Genomic DNA, 23,247 nt, shown 5'->3' with positions numbered 1-23,247 from the left:
AACTAGTAAAGTAAAGGGTTACTCGATGTAATTTGCAATTGAAATAAGTTTTTAAATATAATAATTAAGTTTAAGTAAAGCTAAATCTATAAACCTTATAAAATATGCAAAACTAAATACTGTTCTTATGAACAGTTTACTGTGGTGCTATTACAAAGACACCCCTATATTTAATGAATTGCCGAAATTGCCCTTTCTTAGCCAATTGCATTGTGTATGACAGCTGTAATTGCTTCTCACCGACTTCCCTCTCTCTGTTGTCATCTCAGAAGGAAAGGGTCAGAGCATTTCTTTAGAGGAAACAAGGAGAGAGAAACCTAGAGAGAGAAAACTTCAGCAGCTCTTGACCACTAATCATCCCTTTCGATGATGGTGCTTCGAATTCTTCGAGTCTGCGGTTTTGGAAGACAATTTTTGGATCGTCACATCCATCAGGTTTGATCTCGTTTCTCTTTCTCGATTTAATTTCAATTTTTTGGGTTATACTTGTTCGATTGTCGTGGATTTATTGCATATATGTTCATGTTGATTTCGATATGTTATCGAATTTTTTGGGTTGAATCTTTGTGGGTGTATTTGTGCGAAATCGTTTCGTATTAAACGGGTTTATTTGATCGATTTGTTTTCGATTTTTTGGGTTCATTTGTTCGATTGTTTTTCGGTTTTTTTAGGGTTTATTTGTTCTATTTATTTTCGTTTTTTTGGTTGAATTTTAGTGTTTTCTTCGACTGTGTGGTTGTTTTATTTGGGTTGAATTTGAGTGATTCATCGTTTTTTTGGATTGATTTTTTATATTGTCAGTAGCATTATTGTCTGATTTTGTAACAAAATGTTGATCTCCAGGTACAATTCTATCTCCCCTTTCTCATTCTTGTTCTAATTGGTTCAACTTTCATCTATGTTTTAGGTATTTTTTTTATTTGTTATTTCTCCTTTTTTTTCCCCCCTCATCTCCAAGTTTCTCTGTTTTCTTTCTAAAATAGGCGGAAGGGGTAAGACATGGAGCAAGGTTTGGTGGATTCGAGTTTTTGAGGTGAAGAAACTCAGATATTATTGCATGGTCGATTTTTTATTCATGTTATTTATTTAATTTCTAGAATGTAATGATTTATTTATGATCTTTGCTGTGATTAGTGTGTTGTTGTTGATATTTGTTTGTGTTTTGTAGAATTGATGGAATTTTAGTTTGATTGATTGAGAAACAACCTCAGTTGATGTTAGGATTTTTTTTGTCAAATCTGAGGTGTTTATAGTAAACTGGTAAATAAATTGGTGAGAGTTTTGAGTGGTAATTTTACACATTGATGAAGTGTTTTGTTGTTCAAGAATCAAAATAATCAATTTGTGAAATTTGTTTTTGTATTGTTTAATATCAAATTTTTTTTATTTTGCTCTTGTAGGTTTTGGCTTGGTTCATCCTTTGTGATGGGAGGCTATTTTTTTAAATCAATTGCCGAAGAATAATATCGTCTTATTTGGCTGATTTTTCTGTTTGTTTTCCCGAATAATCTTACCTGGTTTGTTGTTTCAGGGCTGCTATAGCAAATGCGGAGGCTTGTTTCCGTGGATTATACATGACAAAAAAATATGTTTTAAAGAATTCTTAATGGTTAAGGCCTCAGCAAACCAGCAGTAGTTAAGAATTGGGTGGTAAGTGATCCCATCCATCTCTAATTTTGTTTTAATATTCAACTACTTGATGTAAGCTACGTAGTAGCTTATTTTGTCAAAGCACTTGCTTCCAAATTGAAATTTCTAAGGGGAGCAAGGTTGGCTAGCAAAACTAGGATAAAAAAATCTTTTCACAAAGAAATTCGATGTTAGTGGTATGTTTGAGAGTGGGTCACATTTTTTTGATGTTAGGTGTGAAAACCGAAATTTGAGGCAGGGCAAGTATAAGTATATGTATAATGATGGTTAATACATGAAGTAGGATTGTGCAATTATACTTTGCTGACTAATTTGGCTGGAAAACTGCGGCCTGTTTGTATTGGTCTAACCATAATTTTTTTTCAATGTGGCAGCATCACAAAGTCCAGTATGTATCAATTGTTGCAACCACGACTTGATGTTCTCCTTTTTGAATTAATTTTCCCCTGATGTGTTTTAACAACAACGATCAAAGACTTTGAGATGAAGACCCTCATGAGTATGTAAGAAAAGGCTATGGTGAGTATTATGGGCTTTTCTACAGCTCTAAATTGTTTAGCTTCCATTTATTTTCAAAAAAAAATTATGTTTGTTTTTGTTATATTGACTACAGAAAAAAAATGGTTATATATCTTTTTATATTGAGTAGATATTATAGAAGTTCTATATAGTCCAAGAACTGCAGCTATGGACTTTGTCGGTGAGTTGGTCAGAAAGCGTGCCAAAGAAATCTTGCAAAAGTTCATTCAATATGTTGTTCAGATTTTAAAGGGTTATATATTTCTTCGGTTTATGTTATATTTGTTTCATTATAGATGATTTATGCTGGTGTTATGAACTTACATTTGTTGTACCGATCACTCCACTTTCAGGTATGATGACTTCCTAGTGGAACAAAAGCCATATCGGCAGAAAGATGGTGCCCTTCTTGCTATTGGTGCACTATGTGATAAGCTGACACAAACTGCACCATACAAATCTGAGTTGGAGCAAATGTTAGTGCAATATGTTTTTTCCGAGTTCAATAGCCCTGCTGGTCACCTAAGAGCTAAGGTTTGTAGATTTTTTGCATCTTTTTTATTGGTGAGTTGTAGCTAATGTTTTGCGAAGATAGCCATCTGTGTAGGTTGTAGCTAATATTTAGGGGAGATGACCATCCTTGTATTTTCTTACATCTGAACCATGCGACCTGGTAGTTTTCTTAAATTATTCATTGTGGCTAATATGGACAAGCTGTAAGTTTAGTAAACTAAGTTTGGAGAGTGGACTATAATTGGAAGATAATCCAAATATAAGTGTGCTCTGTTATGTAGAGATGCAAGGAGTTATCTTTTTTCTATATGGTTTCTTTATTATAATGGATCCCCATGAATATGGAACCAAATCCTGGCTTGATGTCTGGGCTTGCTTCTAGAGATTCCTGCGGAACCTATTTATATAGACGCAGCAAATGGGACTCAACTTTCTACTATTTTTATCTCCTTCCGCCTATTTTACCTACACGCCCTCAGCAGAGTGGTCAGTATACCCTTTTCCAGAGACACGGACTCTTATTGCTGGCTATTTCCCTTTCGAAATATCTCGAAATAATCTCTTACCTCTCTCACAAAGTTAGTACTGTGTTTTTGAGTTAATGTGTTTTCCCCCTTATTAAATTTGATTCATTTTTTGTTATATAACATTGCTCAAGTTATCACTATTTACTAGGCTATTTAGCTGACATGGTTGCTTATCCAAATGCATTGGTTTTTGCTATAGTTGACATTTGTAACCAAGCATAATTAATTCATATTTTTGGGATTGTTCCGATTCAATTCCATCAGTTCATAATAGAAAAAAACTTTTTTATCCAATTTGTTCAAATTTTTTGTTGTTCACTGGAGTTTTATCATTATATGCATGTTTGTTGACCTTGTTTGTTATAATTTGATTTTGCTTCACTTGATTTTTTTGCAGAAATCTTTTGCTTTTACAATTAGGGATTCATTGATAAAATTTTGGTCCTCTGAAGCCTTTCTCATATGGTATAAGGATCAATGCAAACCCAAATGCCGCAAGAATGCTAAGTAGAGTAACTATGAAATGGTCAATTCTACTATCCGTCCTGGGCTGATTTGAAATAAGGGCTTTGGAATAAACCTCATTATTTTGGGGAGGGGGTGAAGGTAATAAGATCAGAAGGTCTCATGAATAGTCCTTCCAGTTATGGAAAAGTTGGATTTATGTATTATGTTACTCTTTGAGCAGATTTCCCTTGCCAATATTATTTGCTACTTATTATAGTAATGTTTTTCGTGCAGGTTTGCTGTTTTGGATTCAGAAAGAATGGTGCACTTTGCGTTATTCAGCGCTCAATTCGGCCAGAAACGATTAATGCGGTGTGTTCTGTAGATTTATATGGAATTTACTATTTATGCTTTCCTATCTGTGCTGGCACTTTTATTCAGGGTGGGATGGGATGTTTCTAGATGTTTGTGCTTGATTTATGAAACTTTGTATTGCAATCTCACTTAATATGGTAGTTAAGTCACTTAATATCGTGTTAAAATACTTTTGATCATTGTGGTAATTAATTCAATTTATTGTCACATGATATAACTCTTAAATTGGGGTCACTGGATTTATTGAATCCCATGCAGCACTAAGACTTTAAAGCCTTATATCGTCCGAAAATTGTGGTATCCTTTCCCTTTAATCATCCTTGTTGTCCAGTAATTATTTAGTTCGATCTTGAGGTTTCAAAGTGATCATTTTTTAAAAATGTGTAGGACATTCTTTCACGTAGGAACGTAGCTGCGACTGTTAAGATTTTGCAACAAGTATTTCCTGGACAATGAAGACATCAGTATATGCTGACTAAATAGATGGTGTGATCATCAAACCACTTTGACTGAAACAGAGCATGTTGCTTTTCGACAAAATCACATGTTTGATTAGGAAGTGTGGTTTTTTGGGCTTGAATTTTTATTAATTTGTGCATTTTTGTTTATTGATTATTTTTCTCATCTTTTATTTTAGTTGATCTGAATTCATTTTGGTCCTTAAATTGAGTGCATTTTTGGTGATTTTAAACATCAAAGTGCATTTCGGTGATTTTTAAGTCAGATTGGGTATGAGTCCTTCTAACTAACCCCATGTTTGATGGTAAATACTTAAGTATAATTTAGAATTTTTACTAAAATAGTTGTTTTCCACTTAACATATACAAGCATAGCCTGATTTGAGGTAGAGAGTGGTGTGTAATATTGCTGTTAATTTCGAACTTCCAGAAATTTTACATTTTTGTCTTCCAGCCCCAAAAATGGAGGAACTATTATATGTCTTTATGTATCTTTGTATCTTGTTTTTGCTAAAGTTAAAATGGAGTATACTCGATAGAAATTATAATCGCATTTACTCTCCTTGTTGTTTGATTAATTATGCTAATACTATAAAAGATTTTGACTATTTGACCTTTTCCAAGTAATACTACTATATATGAACATTGAATCTTTGATTGCCAAACTAAACTAATTAAAGATCATATTTGCAAAGTACATTCATGATTTAGTTAATACTGCTTAATTATGTGATACGTAGTATTTTGTTGCTGAAAATTGGCCAATGAGAGGGAGAGAGAGTGGGTGGGGGGGTTGTGTATATGTTTTCTAGAAATACTGTCTTAGTATCCCAAACTGATATGATTAGATTTTTGCTGTTTGTACAACAACATAATCCCATAGCTGAGGTGAGAGGCAAGTATTAATTGAAATTTTAAATTAAATATATTTGATTCAAAATTCTTTGCTCGTATCGTGTTGCTATTCTAATTTCTTCATATCATGTGCAATTTTTATTTCTTTGCGTTTGTTGGGAGCCATTAGGCAAAGAAGAGTGCAAGAGGCAATGGCTCAGCGCTACAGAGATGGTTCGATATAAATACTTTTGTGTCAGTTTATCGAATTTTCAAGCCTTAAATGTAATATTGGTTGTATTAATGTAGTATATATAGTCTTATGTTAGAGAAATGACTCATTGTTCTACAATTTTGTTTGTTCGCCTAAATTTTTCATATTTTGGCTTAATGTTAGAGATAGTGACATTCTTTTATTTGTCGTTAGTAGTATTCCAAGTTTTTTATGCTCTTTTGGCTTATATAAACATTCAATGAAGATAAATCTTATGATAGTCTAGGAAATGAGTGAATTTGTTGGAGGCTCATCCTACTGTGAAAGTGTGAATTACTTGCTACAAAATACATTAGAGAGAGAGAGAGAGAGAGAGAGGAATGACCAAAGAAAGAAGGGTTTGAGTGGGTAAATATTTAAGCTATCATATTTAATTTGTTTTTAAAAAGTAGAATTCAAAAGAGAGATTTAGGAAAGGAAACAGTGGTGCAAACCCTTTTTAGAGTATAAAATTAATAAAATTATAACTTTATAAGAGGGAGAGAGAGATCGAGAAAGAGAAAGAGAGTTTGAGGAAAAACTTTTTAGGGTGTAATTAAGGAGATGAAAATATTTTGTAGAAACTTTCTAAAATGCTCAAAATTATAACACATAAATGAAAGTTAAAGGAATAGAGAATCAGATTGACCAAGAAAGAGGGAATAGAAATCGACAATAAGAATTGGACAAACTTTAATTCTTTCAATAAATATTATTCGTAAACAAATGTGGTTTTGTGAAAATTATGGAAATGTTAATTAATTTGTAGAACTTTTAGAATAAAATGTTCAACTTTGTGGTGGAATTGTGCTAGATCCACAAGTAAATGTTTTTTTTTGACAAAACAAGTAAATGTTTTGTTACTACGTAAATGTTAATATAACAATAGTAAAAGAGAGAGAGAGAGAGAGAGAGAGAGAGGAAAAAAAGGAGTGGGACGAGAGATAGATAGATGGATATAAAGAGAGGGTGAGAAACAGAGAAAGAAGGGCCGGGATAGAGAAAGAGATATAGATGAGTCAGGAGGAGAAGGAGAGATTGAGAGGCTGGGAGAAAAACAGATCAATAAGGGTCGAAAGAGAAATAAGTAGAGCATTTAAGAGAAAGAGAGGCAGGGAGAGAGAGAGATGAGTCTAGAAAGAGAGATGGGTCGAGAAAGAGAGAAGGTTCGGGGGGCAGAGAGAGAGAGAGGCTTACTAATCCACTCAAACTATTAGGGTTGTACACAGTTTGGTCTGGACCGTAACCAAAGCAGACCAAGCCGCATTTTAGCGGTTTGGTTTGGTTTACGGTTTGGAAAAATATGGTTTAGTTTCGATTTTTGGGGAAATATGGTTTGCGGTTTGGTTTGGTTTGGTTTGGTTTGGTTTTTCGAAAATTACAAACCAAACCAAACCGTAAACCAGTAAACCGCATTTTAATATTTATATAATTTTTAATTAAATTAAAATAGTTATTATATATTATTAAAAAATTGAAAAAACAAAAAAAAACATGAAAAATCATTAGAAGACTATACGGTCAGTATACTACTATACTCTATGCTCATTATCAAATATCAATACTTAAAATTCAATAGGTGATATAACTCATATTGCTCTTATTGTATTAGCACTTGATTAGTTGGTTGTTATTTATATTAAAACTTTGTAGTAAAATTTAATCCCTTTGGGCTAATTATTTAAACTTTATTATAAATTTATTAATATTTGACAATTTTTTAGGAAAAAATGTCGTCTCATCATAAACCGCAAACCAAACCGCACCAAACCGCATTATTACAGTTTGGTTTGGTTTGGTTTCAATACTAATATGGTTTGGTTTGGAATGGAAAATTGACCAAACCGTATTTTGCGGTTTTGTTTGGTTTAGACGCAAACCGCACCAAACCAGACCATGTTCACCCCTACAAACTATACAAGAAGAGTGGATAAGGATGAGAAAAAAGGAACCAAAAGGAAAAAGAAAGCAAGGATGAATAGAAAAGGGAAATGAGATAAGACAAGGAAGAAATATAAGAGAAAGGTATATTATGAAGGAAGAAGAGATATGAAGAACTTAAAAACAAGTTAATGTTTACCACACAAATAAGATCCCCTAATCATAATGTTAATAACATCCCAAACAACGAAATACGATAACAACCAGGAATCTGACATATTTTAATCGGGGGGTACTCAATAAGAAACCATGTTGCGTTCTTAAATAGTACCTAAAACAATAGTATAACTTTTTATAAAAAAATAAATCTTTAAATTATAACAAATTCAAAATAACTTCACTTATAACCATTGTTTTTCCATATATATGTCCCCATAGAAACTTTATCCCTACTCCTTGTTAGTACTTACAAATTCATGTATCCTTGTATTATAAAACCCAAACACAACCAACGAGTATCTCAACAATCAAACACAACCACGAATTTTACTTATCTTACCAGTTTTTTTTTTTTTTTTTGGGGGGGGGGGGGGGGCACGCGCGATGTAAGAAAAGATGGATAGAGAGAACAGAATGAGTGAGAACTGTGGAATTCAAATAAAGATTAAATTTATAAAATTTGAAAATTATAAGGTCGGAAAGGAAAGGAGAGAGGGAGGGGGAGAAAGAGATGGTCAATTGTGAAATTGTTAAAAATTCAATACTAATTGATAATTTGTATAGCGAGTCAATCTGATTGATAATATTTAGAAAATGAATTTAACCTTAAGGTAGAACGTATTGGATTCATACGTAACCTTTTCTTTATTTTGCATATACCATGTTGTTTCTTTGCAAAGACATTAAATCCCATTATTTTGTTCATCTTTTACCTTCCAAAACTATCTCAATAATGTATAAAAAAACACACAAAGGATAAATAAGCCATAAAAATATCAAAAACATAAATAAAGACACTAAATTTTAAAGGAACTAACCTAAAATCTAGGAAAATGACTAGAAAATAAATATCAAAATGACACTCATCACATACAAGAGAGAGAGAGAGAGAGAGAGAGTTAGGAACGAGAAGGGCAAGGAGACAGAATGGGACCGAGAAAGAGGTGGGCTGGTAAAGAGAGAGAGTAGGCTAAAAGAGGACGAAAAGGGCATGTGAAGATAGGAGAGAAGATGAGAAAGTGAGGGGGAAGTGAAAGGGGCAGGGAGGGATCGGACGAGAGAGAAAAGGAGGGAGAAAAGGGATAGAGAAGGGGACGGAGTTGGGAAATAGAAGAGTCGAGAGAGAACGTGGGCAGAAAAAGAGACAAAGGGGGTTGAGGAGATAACGTAAAGGAGGATGAGAGAGAGGAGGTCTAGGAGAAAGTGAAAGAAATAAAGGCCATGAGATAGGAGCTAAGAGAAAAGAGATAGAGAAAGAGAAAGAGGACCTAAGAGGAAGAAAGTAATAGAAAGAGGCGCAGAAGAGGGAAAGAAAGGTCAAAAGAGGAAGCCATAGAACAATAAGATATAAATGGGACTATAGACATATATAGAGAAGGGGGAAGGAGGCCGAAAGAAAAAGAGAATTGTAAAGAAAAGCTGGGAAAGATAAGGAAGCCGGAGGATTTGGATTGGGAGAACAAGTGCAATTCATAATTTTCAAAGCCTTTTTAAGAAGGAACAAGGACAAGAGGGATTAGGAAAGAAAAAAATGAAAGCGGTTGAGAAAGAGTTTCAACCAATAAAAAAGAAGGAATGATTGAGAGAGGAGCAATTGGGGCTTGTAATTTTCAAAGCTATAAAAAAACGAACAAGGAGACAAGGCCAAGGGAAGAGAGAGAAAGAGAGAAGGCGGGATGAAAAGAGATCTAGAGGGAGGGGAGGTCGGGAAGAGAGCGAAAGAAAATTCATTTTACACCTTATTATTGAGAAACATTACGTTTTTTTTGCCAAGACAATTACTTTTGCCCAAATTAGATTGTATATTCACTCAGGAAAAACAAATTCCGAGAATAAAAATAACACTAAAATTCATTATGCAACTCGAAGAAAAAATATACAAATACAAAAACAAGCTTTGAAGAAGTGTAGATCACACCAATTATGTAGACTAATAACAAAGAAATAAACAATTTTTTCATATGTTTTGCATTTAATCCATTTTAAATAACTTTAACCTTTAAAATTGCATTTCTTTATTACTGTTCCTTATTATCACAATCATTGTAAGATAGAGTTGTTTGAAAATTATTAAGTTACTCAATAAGAAACCATATTGCGTTCTAAAATAAAATCTAGATTAATCGTTCCTTATTATCACAATCATTTTAAGATAGAGTTGTTTGAAAATTATTAAGTTACTCAATAAGAAACCATATTGCGTTCTAAAACAATATATAAATTAATCGGTTTTTTTTTTCCAAAATCTTTAAATTCTAACAAATTCTAGATAACTTTACTTATTAAAATTGTTTATCCATAAATATTTCTCCGTAGAAACTTTGTCACTACTCCTTGTTAGTACTTGTAAATTCTTGTATCCTTGCTACTACCCACGTTAACTTTTAGTTGCAACTTTGGGGTATTATTTGTGAGATATAAAATATTCCAATGTTGCAATTACAAGTTAACGGAGGGAGTATTACAAAACCCGAACACAACCACGAATATCACAAAAATTGAATATAGCAACGAAATTTACTTATCTTGCCGCCGGGGGGGCACGCGCAACGCGCGTGCTCCAACGACTAGTCAATAAAAACATGGTGAATGGAGCATGCCCTTACTTTTTTTTTAAACCCCTTCCCGTCACCCACTATATTATACTACTATTAGATAATTAGAACACTTTGCACTTGTTATCGAATCGAAAGCAACTTTCAAGTAACTCTTTTGACTAATATTCCTTCTTCTATAGAGATAATTAGTAATATATCTATCATGTATTATTTTTAAGTTGTGCCCAGTTAATTCTCCAGATAAACAAAGGGGTATAAACGTCTTTTAAGTTCAGTGGAGGGGTACATGCATCTTTTCATGTACTAGTTGAGGGGTACATGTGTAATTTCCTAAATGCAAGTTTCAAACAGTAATTAGACAGCTCACCAAAAGTATTGAATAAATGACCATACTTTTTCAATGTATTTACAGAAATGCCACCATATTAACAAAAGTTTGTTTATCTGGCACATAAACTTGTATTTGCCGATTATTTTTCCATGCTTATATTTATTTAAGATACGACCTTATTGAATTGAATGTCACATTGTTATTGGAATACAACTTTAGAATTGCAGAGTCAATTAACTACAATCCTCCAAAAGGCAAATTCTCAAATCTCATGCATTGGTTATTTTTATTTATTTATTTATTTATTTTTGCTATAACCTCCAATATAATAACTTCCACTTCACCATCATCCACTTCTCCTTTTTTTTCTAATAACTTCCACATTTCCTATTGTTGTTCTTTCTAAATACACATGTTACGTATAAATCGTGTGTTAGCACGGATACACTCTAGTAGTTATAAAAATAAAAGTTGATGATTGTTATATATTTAAGTGAAAGATGAAGATTGAAGAGAGTGTTATGAAGATGATTGTTTAGAAACAAATCACATGGAGGAGGGAATCTATACATGAACATTCATTGATTTTGATAATGAAAAAGTTGCGACCAAAAATTCAGCAAAGAAAAGATTTTTTAAAAAAAAAGGGGTATTGGGCCATGATAAGTGGTAGGATAATGGGTTGACCAACACAAGCATTATCCAATTCGAAGCCCTAATTTACAAAAGAGACGGAGCTTTAACGCAACGCCACAATATTCGTACAACTCACAACAAAAACGTAATGGTATAACAGTTTGGAAGGAAGTTACCATCATCAGATAATTACGGGAGTTATATTTCCATCTTCAACCCTCACCTCTACTCACCTCTCTGTATTCCAACCCAATTTCAACTGCTCTTTTCCGTTTTTTTTTTTTTTTTTTTAATTTATAAAAAATACTCCGTAATTCTGTTTATAAATAGTTATATTCCTACCTAATTACCAATCAACAATTTGGTATCACATCAATTGCAAACTCTTGTAATTCAATCTCAAACTCTTGTAATTGAATTTCTCTCTCATCTAATAAGAAAAAGAAGAAGAAATCAAGAAAGATGTGCTGCTGTCCGAGTAAGATTTGCATGCTCTGCACTTGTTTGATTCTGGTTGTTATTGCCATCGGTTTTCTCTTCGGCTTCGGCGTTTTCAAGAATGGTTTCCACAAATTGAAGCATACCATGGATGTTTCTCAGCCTTTAGGCGTCAATTACGATCGCAATTTGTATTTTGCTCCTCCTCCTTTCTTTTAACTTTTAATTACTATGTACTTATTTCGTATTTCTGCTTACAAGGATCTTTTTCAGCATTATGTTCGATTAATTCTTTTATTTTTGTATCGGATTCTTTTCACCATGGAGTAGTTGTTTTTATGTTATTTTAATTATATTATGATGATTGTTTCTTAATTTAGGCCTCTTTACTTGTTAATTACGATTTCAAAGATGATTAGTCTCAACATTAATTTCCTTGATTTTAATTATACTCCGTATTAGGTGTCACTGTTAATTTTATTTTTTCTCGGTTTTTGTGTTTCTTCTGTCCATCAATTTGCGTTTTACCTTGTGCGATCAAGATAATTGAATTGTTACTGATGTTCTTGTTTACGGATTAGTCATATAGATTAATGTTATTAATTTGTTTGAGAGCAAAATATCTGGCAACAGGAATATCGAGAGAACATTACTTGATTCATGGGAATGAATAATTTTAGACTGGATTTGTCGAACTGAATTTCCCCACCGGTTTCCTAGGAAGGCCAATGTGCAACACATGTGCAAATTATACTCCATAATAAGGGAGTCGATCACTTCAAACTACCAACAAACAAGCACGGCTTTTGCTTCAATACACTGCGATTTCCATACATATACCCTATGTACAATGGACATCGATTCAATTCAGATTACCTCGTGAATATGTGTCACTACCCACCCTAACATTACCCGTTATGCATGTATGTCCTTACTGTTCACTTCAACCCGTAAATTATTAATTTAAACCACAAACCTGCTCAGGGACTTGTACATTCCCTGTCGAAAATAAGCTCGTCCCAACCCCTCTCTCAAACAGCCAATGCATTCCTTAATCCTTATGCAAGCACCAACCTACGAGTACAACTTATTAGTTCCTAGTTACATTGCATGATTTTAATCTTCAAGTCACTTTTGTGCCAGCAGCCTTGATGCCAAGAATGCTACTTACGCATTGTATAGGCTTTTATTATGATATTCGTGATTACATTCTTTATTGTGAAGAGGATTTGAGGATATTGCCGTTGGAGTTACCCTTTTTTCAAGAAAATGGCACTTTCAACATCTATACTCTATTACTCTATTGTACTGTACTACACTACTACTTATACTATACAAGTATTTATAGTGTATCTCTTGTTTTTCTCTTCCCTCTTTTCTCGTGATTCTGTACTTTCAATTTTGTAGACTTCAAGGGAATTCTCTGCTATACTAGCTTTGGACTCATAACCTAAATTTCTCCTGGTTTGCATGTTTAAAATGTGTCTTAAGGTTCTATTGACCATGAGTATGTTTAGTTCACTTTATTTTTATTTAGGGATTATGTATAACGTTAGGTAAAATTTAATTTGTCAAAAAAAAAAAAAAGATAAAATCTAAATTTAATATTTCTAGCGTAATACGAGGAAAAATGTATCAATTGGGGAATTTCTTAGAATGTACTCCCTCCGTTCCCTTTTGTTCTTTATGTAATCTTCTTGAAAAAAAATTGTGGCAAAAGTTAATGAACGCTTTAGGAGCGTTTGATTAAAAATATAGGAAAAATTGACAAAAATAATCCCAACTTTCGTTCTTTCACTCTAAATAATCCCAATTATGAATTATTATTAAATAATCCAAACTTTGAGGGCCATTCGCTTTTAACAGACCCAACCGATCACCCAACCTGTTATAATAGGTTATAGGACACGTGTCACCACGTGATTGGTTGGAAATTTTAAAAAAATAAAAAACAAAAAACTAAAAAAAAAAAAAAAAACCCAAGCCAGCCACAACCACCCTCTCTACCACCCAACAACTTGATTCCGACGCTGGTGCTTCACCGCCGCGCCCAAACCCTAAATCCCTTGCACCAGTGCCGACGCTTCCTTTCCCTACTCCCTAAATCACCTAACCCCCACCCAAACCACCATTATCAACACCACAAACATACTTTAAATTCAAGTGGACTGACGCTACCTTACTTAAGTAAATAAGTGCGTGTTTTAGAGTAGACCATAACAAATATTTCTTCGTTTGTCTTTGGTTATCACTATACACTAGTATCTTCAATTATGTGATTAACAACAAAAAAACACAATTGATACTTTTTTTCCTCAAAGATTAGAAAACAAATAATCTTTATTGAGGATATATTTTGGGTGTGTTTGACGCTAGCTTTTGAGTAGCTTTTAGTGGTTTGACCAAGTTAAAAATATTAGCTTTTGAAGTTATAGGCAACTATTAAATATTGATTTTTATACATAACAACTAGTTAACTGCTACTTAACCAAACACTCATATCTAAATTTTCTATCTTCACAGCTAACGGCTTATGGACAACTAATTAATAGCTACCTGTAGCTAACAACTATCTTCACGACTATATTTTGGCGAACATGTCTTTTATCTATCTAGCAACAGTGCGACACCTTATATAGTTATAAGGCAACTTTGTTATGGACATAGCATAATGCTTGATCATAACTACGTAGAGTCTCATAATGTGCCAAACTAACTTTTGTATGAGTGAGGCAACCACCTTTTAATACCTGATTTGTTGATTTTATAGATTATCTTTATACATAGGCTTAAATATTCATTTTTCAAAAAGTCAAATACTCTTATAGTGCTTATCATGGACTAATAATATTGCTAAAAATAACTATTGATAAATACTAAGGGCCTGTTCACAATTCCTGAACTAAGCTAAGCTGAACTGAACTAAACTAAACTGAATAAAGCTGAAATGAATATTTATGAGAGAAGAAAATTAGGAACTGAATTGAACTAAACTGATATTACGCTGAAGTGACATGCCCTTAGTACAACGATGAGGCTTTTACCTTTTTTTTTTTTTTTTTTTTTAAGGGAATTGGATAAATCTAATATATATATATATATATAAAGGGGAGTTTTTTTCCCGAGATTTTAGAGAGCGGATCTAATTTTCTTAGTGCGCCATGTAGGATTATAAATCTTAGTAATAGCCAATTAAATAAGAGATTATTAATTTCTTTTAGAATTAAATAATTCAAATGTCACGAAAGCAAAATTGGCGAATGAGATTTTTAAGTTTTAAATAATTAAATATTAAATATTATCTTTTAATATTAGGAATTTTATCTAAATATATAACAAATTTTAGCTAATAAATACAAAAAAAAAAAAAAAAATCAAACAAACCGTGCATCGCACGGGTTTCATCTAGTTTATCATATACAGGTGTTGTAAGTGTTTAGGAATATGTTTCTCTATGGTAAATAAAAAAAAAGAACATAAGAATATACAAGTACTACTATTAATATGACTTTTATTGAAAAAACTTGAGAAATTATCCAAAATTAATTTAAGGTAGTTGAAAATTAAAGAAGTAATCTTGGAGAAGAAGAAAACAAAGCACTCGTAGACTTCCTGAGTAGTTGTGTGTTGGAACTCGGTACTCGTACTTGGAAAGTTGGAAGGGTGTTTGTTTTGTTTTGTTATTTTAAAAAAAGCAAAAGAAAAAAGGTTGAGTTTTAGGGCTTGTTTGGTTGACATGGGAATTAAATTCCCATAGGAAATTACATTTTATGGGAAGTTATTTCCCTCATGAAATTCCAAGGAATTTCCTAAATTTGTTTGGTTGGCAATGTGGGAATTTAGAAATCCCATGAATTTTGATTGACCTAGGGGGGGCTAGGTAATTTACTTCCCTTGTTTTGTAGGAAGTTAAAATTCCCATGAATTTCCACTTCCCCCATTTTTGCCTTTTGGTGTCAACCAAACAACTCCTCAATTTCTCAAATCCCATGTATTTTCACTTCCCTCATTTATGTTGTCAACCAAACAACTCCCTAGAGGTTGAGTGGGAAACTCAGAAAAAGAAAGTGTATGACAAGAATTAACAAGGTGAAAACCCAATATTTATACTCGTACTAGGATTAACTTTGTAAACTTCAATTCTTATTAGTAATTATTATTCAGGTTGTGAAATAATTTCAGATTTCGCAAAATTGACAACAGATTCAATTCGTTTGAATAACAACAACAAGTAGAAGAAGATGAAGATCACAGTAATGACCGCCGATGAGAAATTCATCTCCTTAGATGTCGACCCCGACGAAGCTGTAGTTTTCTCTTAAACCCTAATTTCTGAATTCAATTTCAATTTTTGCATTGAATTTCTGACTGATGGATCTTGATCGAATTTGGCAGGTCGAAAATGTCAAGGCTTTGCTTGAAGTGGAGGTACAATAACAATTGAATTGTAGTAGAGTAATTGTTTATTTTAATTTGATGAAATTGAATTGTTTTTGATTGATTTGGGGGAGCAGAGTGGGGTGGTGTTGCAGCAGCAACAATTGGTGTACAATGGCAAGGAGATGAATAACCATGACAAACTCAGTGCACTCGGTGTTTGCGATGGCGATTTGATCATGATGCTTTCTAATGCTGCTCCTCCTTCTCGGTACTTTTTCATATTATTATATCAATGCTCGTTTTACAACTACATTTTAACATTTTTGATCGACTTATTTGAATTGCCAATCCTGCTTTTGTTTTAGGACTAGAAACTCTACTCTAATCTTATGATGGAGTTTTCACTGTTATTATTTGTGGACCAAAAAATATTTAACAAATTTGGCTCTAGTTTTAAGCAATGTTTGATTGATCACAAATATGTTTAACTAATACTTGTCCTTTGCTCCTGTAGTCCATCTTCAAGTGACCTTGCCCTCAGTCCTGATGGTTCTGCTGTCAACCCTGCTGCTTTTCAGCAGCAAGTTCGTGGAGATTCTAATCTGATGGCTCAATTGTATCAGGTATTCATGTCTTCATATCATCTTTTTCCATTAGATAGCAGTTGCTACACAACTAGTGGACCAAAAAATATTTAACTTTTGATTGCTCTCTTATCATTGTGTTAAGTTGTGGAATTGGAACTACTATTCTCGTTTTTAATACTTTGTCCTTGTAAACTCCCAATACATATCTATATTATACTTGTGTAAGTTTCTTCCTTTTTATTTTTTATTTTATTTTTATTTTTTTTATCTTTGTGTGCTATAAAACTTGCAGAGTGATCCTGAACTTGCTCAAGCTATATCTGGCAATGATCTAAATAGACTACAGGAGATTTTGCGGCAACGCCATCATCAAAAGACAGCATTGCGGCAAAAAGAAGAGGAGGAACTTGTAAGTAGACTCTCTTTGTAGCTAGCTTCAATTATAATGTCAATTCATGTGATTTCTAATGAACTTTATTCAGTGGTATGAGGTTTAATATAGTACTAAGGAGATGTTTGATTTGTAGATTTTAGGTATGAGTAAAATAATCATATCCGAACAACAATCAAACGCATGGCGTTTTAATCAAATTCCAAGCTCATAATACCCTGGTTTCTTTCTTATCTCCAAACCCGTGCCACTTTGTGAACCACACACCTCGTAGTAGAGCTCAATTGAATAGCTATTCCTCCACAACTACTTGTCATTGTACTTTGCCACGTTGTGTTCGCTAAGATAATGTCTGATTTATAAGTTGTGCAGGCACAATATATAAGTGTAGGATATTTTCAGTTAGACTGTACCTATTCAATGAACTGGTGTTTATTACTACTGCCTTGATGGCTCCATTCCCTAATGTAAGGCACCTTGCGCGGTTAGTAATGCAATTTTAGATTTACATTTGACTACTAGTTTTTCATTATCTACAAAACAACATCAAATCCGTAATCCCAATAAAATCAGGTCGGCTCCCTGAACCAAAGATAATATCTCCACTGGACGTTAACAAGAATCCTCTTCCTCCTTTCACTTCTATCTAGTGTGCAATCCTATATCTCCTTATCATTCTCAACTCCCTTGAGTCCTCTCATCTTAACCATCTTTGGCCTCACTAAATTATTTTTAATCCCCATAATCTCAATTCTGCACTTATCTTCTGGTGGACACATACATGCCCTAAAGTTCTCTTGTATCTAATCTTCAATGCTCGCAACTCCAACCTTCCTCCATATTTCTTTATTCCATATTGTTTTAGATGCTCCCACACATCTATCCAATTTGATCCTTCCTATATGCCCAATCTTCTGACTTGTACAACAATGCTGGTCATATGGATTAATGTTTTTCTTTCAACACCTTTAAATAAGCTTTCTATATAGGTCTATGAAATCCTTTGTAGAACTTGAATCTGTCATTAACTTTTTGTAATAAAATGTACAATTTGGATTCATATTGGAGTAAGGGGTAATCTCATGCTACTTTGTTTTTATAACTTTTAATGTATTATGAGAGTATTTTATTGTCAAAGCTCAAATTTTCTAAGCAAAGTGCCTAGGAGTAAAAACTATTATGAAAGAATATATTTGCACGAGCTTTTGCTAATTACATTTTCCCTTTTTCTGTGTTCGTAGAGTTTTAGCCAATTTGTCAGTACGCCTAAGTTTAGTAATGTTTTCTTTGGTCTTTTGGTGTATCACTCATCTTGTAAGGATGATGCATGATACATTCTACATTACTCAGCTTCAGGTTATGGTGTCTGGTAGGTGTCTGAGGGTCAGACTAAGGTTTCTAATGAAATTTCCATGTTTTTGGGCCAAGAATGAAGTGTAAATTGTCCATACACATGTCTGAGGGTCAGTTATTCAAATTAGGTGCTCTAGGTAAAATAAAGAGTCCAAGTAACATAGCTTACACTTATGCATTATACTATTTTAGTCACCTACTCTCAGTTCCTGGTTACCTCTGGAAAACTTAATTAGCTATTGATGCTGAGTATGCTGAACTTTCTGCCAGTCCCTACTGAACTTGAAATTTTTCTTCTAGGAGAGTATCATGTATCATGACTGAGGTCAAGTGATGGGTAATTCCTTGCTGCATTAAATTTTTATTGTTTACTGTATTGATGTTGCTTTAGAGCAAAAATCCGAAGTATGGTAGCGAATTACATATTATAGCAGAATCTAGAAATTCTGTAATGAGCATTATGGTTGGAGTGAAATATCTTTCGTCATTTATAGCTGTAATCTTGCTAGGTTATTGTGTTTGGACATTGATCAGCATCTTGTTGTTTTGATAGGCTTTGCATTATGCAGACCCTTTCGATGTGGATGCACAGAGGAAGATTGAAGCTTCCATTCGCCAGGTAAGATGGAGTATTTGAACTTTTCTAACTCTATCTAGCATAATTTGTTTATAAAGGCTTTTATGGATTCTCGTTGTGACTTTCTGCAATTTTGCTGCCTTCTCTCGTAGAAAGGAATTGACGAAAACTGGGCAGCAGCCCTTGAACACAACCCTGAAGCTTTTGCTAGAGTGGTACGTTGTATATATTTTATCTCTCTTAAGATTCTATCGGGATATAATTAAATACTTCATAAATACTCAAAAATCCTTGTCTAATTTTACAGGTTATGCTGTATGTGGATATGGAAGTAAATGGTGTCCCAATAAAGGTACTTGCTAGGTACTACATGGTGTTTAGTAAGGTTTGGGTTTGGGGGGGGGGGATGTGTAATGAGTTCTGCTCATAAAGTTTAAAGCTGATTCAAAGAGAATAGTGGGAAAAAAAAAAAAAAAAATCCCAAAAGCATCAGTTAGATTCAGGTCCTGTTTTATCACTGCCTTTTGTTTTAAAACTTTTGCTATTAATCTATTTTGTGCAAGTTTATGCTGATTATGTTCACCACCCAACCATAGCTGTGATTTTTAATGTGTGAAAGAGGCTAGAATTATCATATAAAATTGAAAAAGACCTATATTTTTGAAGGGTTCCTGTTTATCTATCAGATAGTTTCTCTCGTATCTCTGTGCTCTTTGGAGTATCTTTGGTGTTCTTAACTTGACTACAAAATGTTCATAAGCAAATATTGATTCTGTTTCAGGCATTTGTTGATAGTGGAGCCCAATCAACTATAATATCTAAACGTTGTGCAGAGCGTTGTGGGTAAGTTTCTTCTACGGTTGTATTAACTCCTGCTGGAACATGGTCGTGCTATGTTTCTAGTATTAGCAACACTCCTCTACCAATATATCTCTAATTAATATTAAAAACCTTTTTGAGGTTTGTATCAACAAGCACCAAGCACAAGTACCATACTGTAGAACGTATCAATACCCAAGTGCTTCTGTTGGGATGCCTATGGTTGTTTTGATTGCATGTAGGGCTCGTTGCTTAAAAGCATTCTTGTTAGGTTAATTTTATTGTGTTTGCATTGTCTTCAATTATTCATGATCAACATTATAATTATTCTCATCCCAAGGGTCTTGTCATTAAGTGTATTATGCATAATGTGTGGTGATAGGGAATGCGAATTCCTTGTATGAGATTTTAAGACTCTCCAGACTTATGTTCGTTCTGTACCTTTATCTCACTCCAGTTTGTTGAGGCTGTTGGATGAACGATACAAAGGTATTGCTCGTGGAGTTGGTCAGATGGAGATACTAGGTCGGATACATGTAGCTCACATCAAGGTAGTGGAAGAAAAACTTTCTATTCGAGGATTCCCTCATTGTTCTTATTATTTGTGTGTTGGTGGCCTTGGTGCACATCTGTGCATACCCTATGCTTTTACTGTGAATCCGTATTTAGCTTTGTAGAAAAAATTGTGGAGGTGGTGGGTATCTTGCTTATGAAATGTGTGCATGGAAGTTGTTCCCACACCACCCTCCATAGCCATTATTCTAGAATTTAACTAATTATGTCGGCTATTAAACATTTGACATGAACTGCAGTTATCATCTGCTTTTGTAAGTTTTATTCTGTATATTTACGTTGGTTGCTTAATTTAATTTCATTGTTTATTTCCATTCCCTGTGGTCTTTGGAAGATTGGGAATGTGTTTTACCCTTGTTCATTTACAGTCCTTGACTCAGACAACATGGAATTTCTCTTTGGTTTGGATATGCTTCGCAAACATCAGGTAATTTTCTTTGGTGTGTTTTATTTTCGACGTTTCTTCTCCTTAAGCTGAATAAATCTGACTAGGCTTTCTTTGCAGTGCATAATTGATTTGAAGGAGAATGCGTTAAAAGTTGGTGGAGGAGAGGTTTCTGTGCCATTTTTACCTGGTTAGAATTTTTTGTTCAATTTACATTAAAAGTTTAGTTAGATGATATGTGGTTTTTATATTTTTCTTATCCTTTGATCTCTCATACTATTTTCAGAAAAGGATATTCCTTCTCATTTTCTGGATGAAGAGAGCTTTGCCAAGCAGGCTTCTAGTTCAGGGGCTCCAGTAATGATTCTCTCTTTGTATTCTATTTGCTTCTAGTATTCTTTGTGTCAATTTTATTGACTACTTTGGGATCTTGTAGGTTTCTTCGGGAAGCAAAGACACTAGAGATGTTCCAAGCGCTCCAATTGGAAGTCAATCTTCCGGTAAGTTATTCTAGTTAGCTGTATAATCTGTGTCTATGTTATTATCGTATTATATTAAAAGGCTTTCTCTTTCATATCTACCTCCTACACGGTTCTCTCCTACTACCAAAGGGCCACCTTTTGCCACGTGATATGCACACATACTCGTATAAAAATAAGACAAATGGGAGCCTTGCCTACTAATACTTGAATCCCCAACTTCTGGTACATCAACATCTACGGTCTAATCAATTTAGAAATTGATGGCATTTTATATCATCTACAGACAAAACGTTTTTGTGAAAGAAGGAAAAAAAAGGCATAAGAAACAAGATATAAGTTAATCACAATTTAAATACTTAATAAGGTGACCTTTTCATCCTTTCCTATCACTATAAGAAACAAGATAGTATCTGTAAGACTTGCAACTTATGTATTGAGTTATCTGTGAGTTAGAACTTGGGAGAGGAACCTTCTGATGGTAGATGTATTTCTTAGAACACGTCAAATTGAAAGCCTTTCTGCAGATCTATATCGGAATATATTTAATTTCAAGTCTTGAGCAAATTTGAAATATATTTTATGAACTTTAAATGCAAGAGCAAGTCTTTAGAGTCAAACACACATCAGTATTTCAAATTGATAGCAATCAGATATACAATGAGTATGCTGTTGTGCAGCTTATCTTGGTTTTTTTGGTGGCTTCAGTTAGCTATGTGCACAATTATCTCTTTTTCGAGCTGGGGTCTTTGAAACAATATATAGCTTGTATCTACTACCTCCGTTACATATCATTTGCAACGATTAGACATATTCCCTCTCTACTTTATGTCAAATCGTTGCAAATAATATGTAACATACACACAATTTATTTCTCTCTCTCTCTCTCTCTCTCCATTTGTCTTGCTTACAAGTATCTATTCGTGTCCATTTATTTATATATAAATTTCTTCTCAGGAGCTGCTGGTGGGAATCCTGCTCAGGTATGTGCAGAAACCTCTCTAACCCTACCATCTAGTTATTGAAGTTTCACATGATCGATAACCATAGGTCCTTAGCTGCTGCTAAAGTGTTATGAGCTTCTATAGACTATAGTGCTATTCATCAAACATTTAGTCCTCTTTTCTGGTTTTTTAAGGCCCAAGGCCATTACCACAGGTGTACATGTTTGGGGCCTGGGGTTTGTTCTACATGGTGTGAATACATAGCAAGAACCCCATTGTTACACCTCTACATGTCTTAAGCATGAGTGTAATCTCATTTTAGGCTATTTTGATTGTTAAATCTTGTTGAAATGTTTATCAAAAAGCCTGTTTGTGACCACATATCACCCAAATTCATCTTTTTCTTCTATTTGTACATTATCTTCTACAGTGAGCTATATTGCTATGTTGATTGAGTCTAAATCTGCTATGATGCTTGAACATGTCATGTTACAATTTATCTATTTAGGATAGTTAGTAGTCCTCGGTACACTTTAGTATGTCAACATGAACTGCATTTAAAGAATCAGTGACATGGTAGTTTAATTCTTAGATAAGTATTCAAAACAGTCTCACTTGGAATATTAAAGTATCCATTAAATCTCTCTCTCTCTCTTTTTCCAAAATAGTATTCTGACTCTTGGACAAGTATGTGAGGGTATAGAAAGCTGAATCTGAATGACTTATGTCTCTGCTGCAGGGTCCTGATTTCGAAGCCAAAGTCGCAAAGCTTGTTGAGCTAGGATTTCCAAGGAATGATGTTATACAAGCTCTCCAGCTTTTCAATGGCAACGAAGAGCAAGCAGCCGGATTTCTTTTTGGAGGCTGACAAGAATTTAATTCTTAAATCAATACAAAATTGTGGTATCTAAGACAATAGAAAATATACTCTTGGTCTTATTGTTCAAAACATTTTGCAAATCAACTGAGTACGATTCATATTTATATAATTTATAATAGTTTTGTTTTATCATAAAGCGATAGCCGTCTTGTAATGGGTGGGGGATGATGAAGAAAAACAAAATGATGAAATGAAAACATACCATTGTATGGATATGACAGTATATGCCCTATTAGTTGC

At 33.7% G+C, this 23,247-nt stretch overlaps 1 protein-coding gene and 1 long non-coding RNA gene across 8 annotated transcripts; both read left to right on the top strand.

The window, feature by feature from the left end:
* Nucleotides 1-277: 277 nt before the first annotated feature.
* LOC145605940 (uncharacterized) lies at nt 278-5,731 on the top strand. Of its 6 annotated transcripts, none has more exons than XR_014105166.1 (8): nt 278-435; nt 984-1,033; nt 1,532-1,650; nt 2,025-2,169; nt 2,523-2,703; nt 3,607-3,815; nt 3,951-4,028; nt 4,419-5,731. It is a non-coding gene; the product is annotated as an uncharacterized LOC145605940 (long non-coding RNA). The 6 variants fall into 6 exon arrangements; XR_014105165.1 differs by having other exon boundaries at nt 3,951-4,328; XR_014105161.1 differs by having other exon boundaries at nt 3,951-5,731.
* Nucleotides 5,732-15,283: 9,552 nt separating this feature from the next.
* Nucleotides 15,284-23,143, top strand: LOC145605934 (protein DNA-DAMAGE INDUCIBLE 1-like). 2 transcript variants are annotated; one of them, XM_081662000.1, is made up of 18 exons: nt 15,284-15,359; nt 15,678-15,728; nt 15,843-15,946; nt 16,035-16,067; nt 16,154-16,287; nt 16,534-16,642; nt 16,899-17,015; nt 18,904-18,969; nt 19,080-19,142; nt 19,235-19,279; nt 19,709-19,770; nt 20,204-20,297; nt 20,654-20,746; nt 20,825-20,894; nt 20,991-21,061; nt 21,141-21,204; nt 22,141-22,166; nt 22,867-23,143. In XM_081662000.1, the coding sequence occupies exons 3-18, from the start codon at nt 15,881-15,883 to the stop codon at nt 22,993-22,995; spliced, it is 1,242 nt and encodes a 413-aa protein (XP_081518126.1). In that variant the 5' UTR covers nt 15,284-15,359; nt 15,678-15,728; nt 15,843-15,880; the 3' UTR covers nt 22,996-23,143. The 2 variants fall into 2 exon arrangements, with proteins under 2 accessions (XP_081518126.1, XP_081518125.1); XM_081661999.1 differs by having other exon boundaries at nt 15,301-15,359; nt 15,822-15,946.
* The last annotated feature ends 104 nt before the right edge of the window (nt 23,144-23,247 follow it).

The sequence above is a fragment of the Chenopodium album genome, chromosome 22 (genome assembly GCF_948465745.1).
Source record: "Chenopodium album chromosome 22, dcCheAlbu1.1, whole genome shotgun sequence".
In the NCBI taxonomy this organism is placed as follows: domain Eukaryota; kingdom Viridiplantae; phylum Streptophyta; class Magnoliopsida; order Caryophyllales; family Amaranthaceae; genus Chenopodium; species Chenopodium album.
The sequence above is the reverse complement of the archived record's forward strand: the minus strand, read 5'-3'. Positions and strand labels throughout refer to the sequence as shown.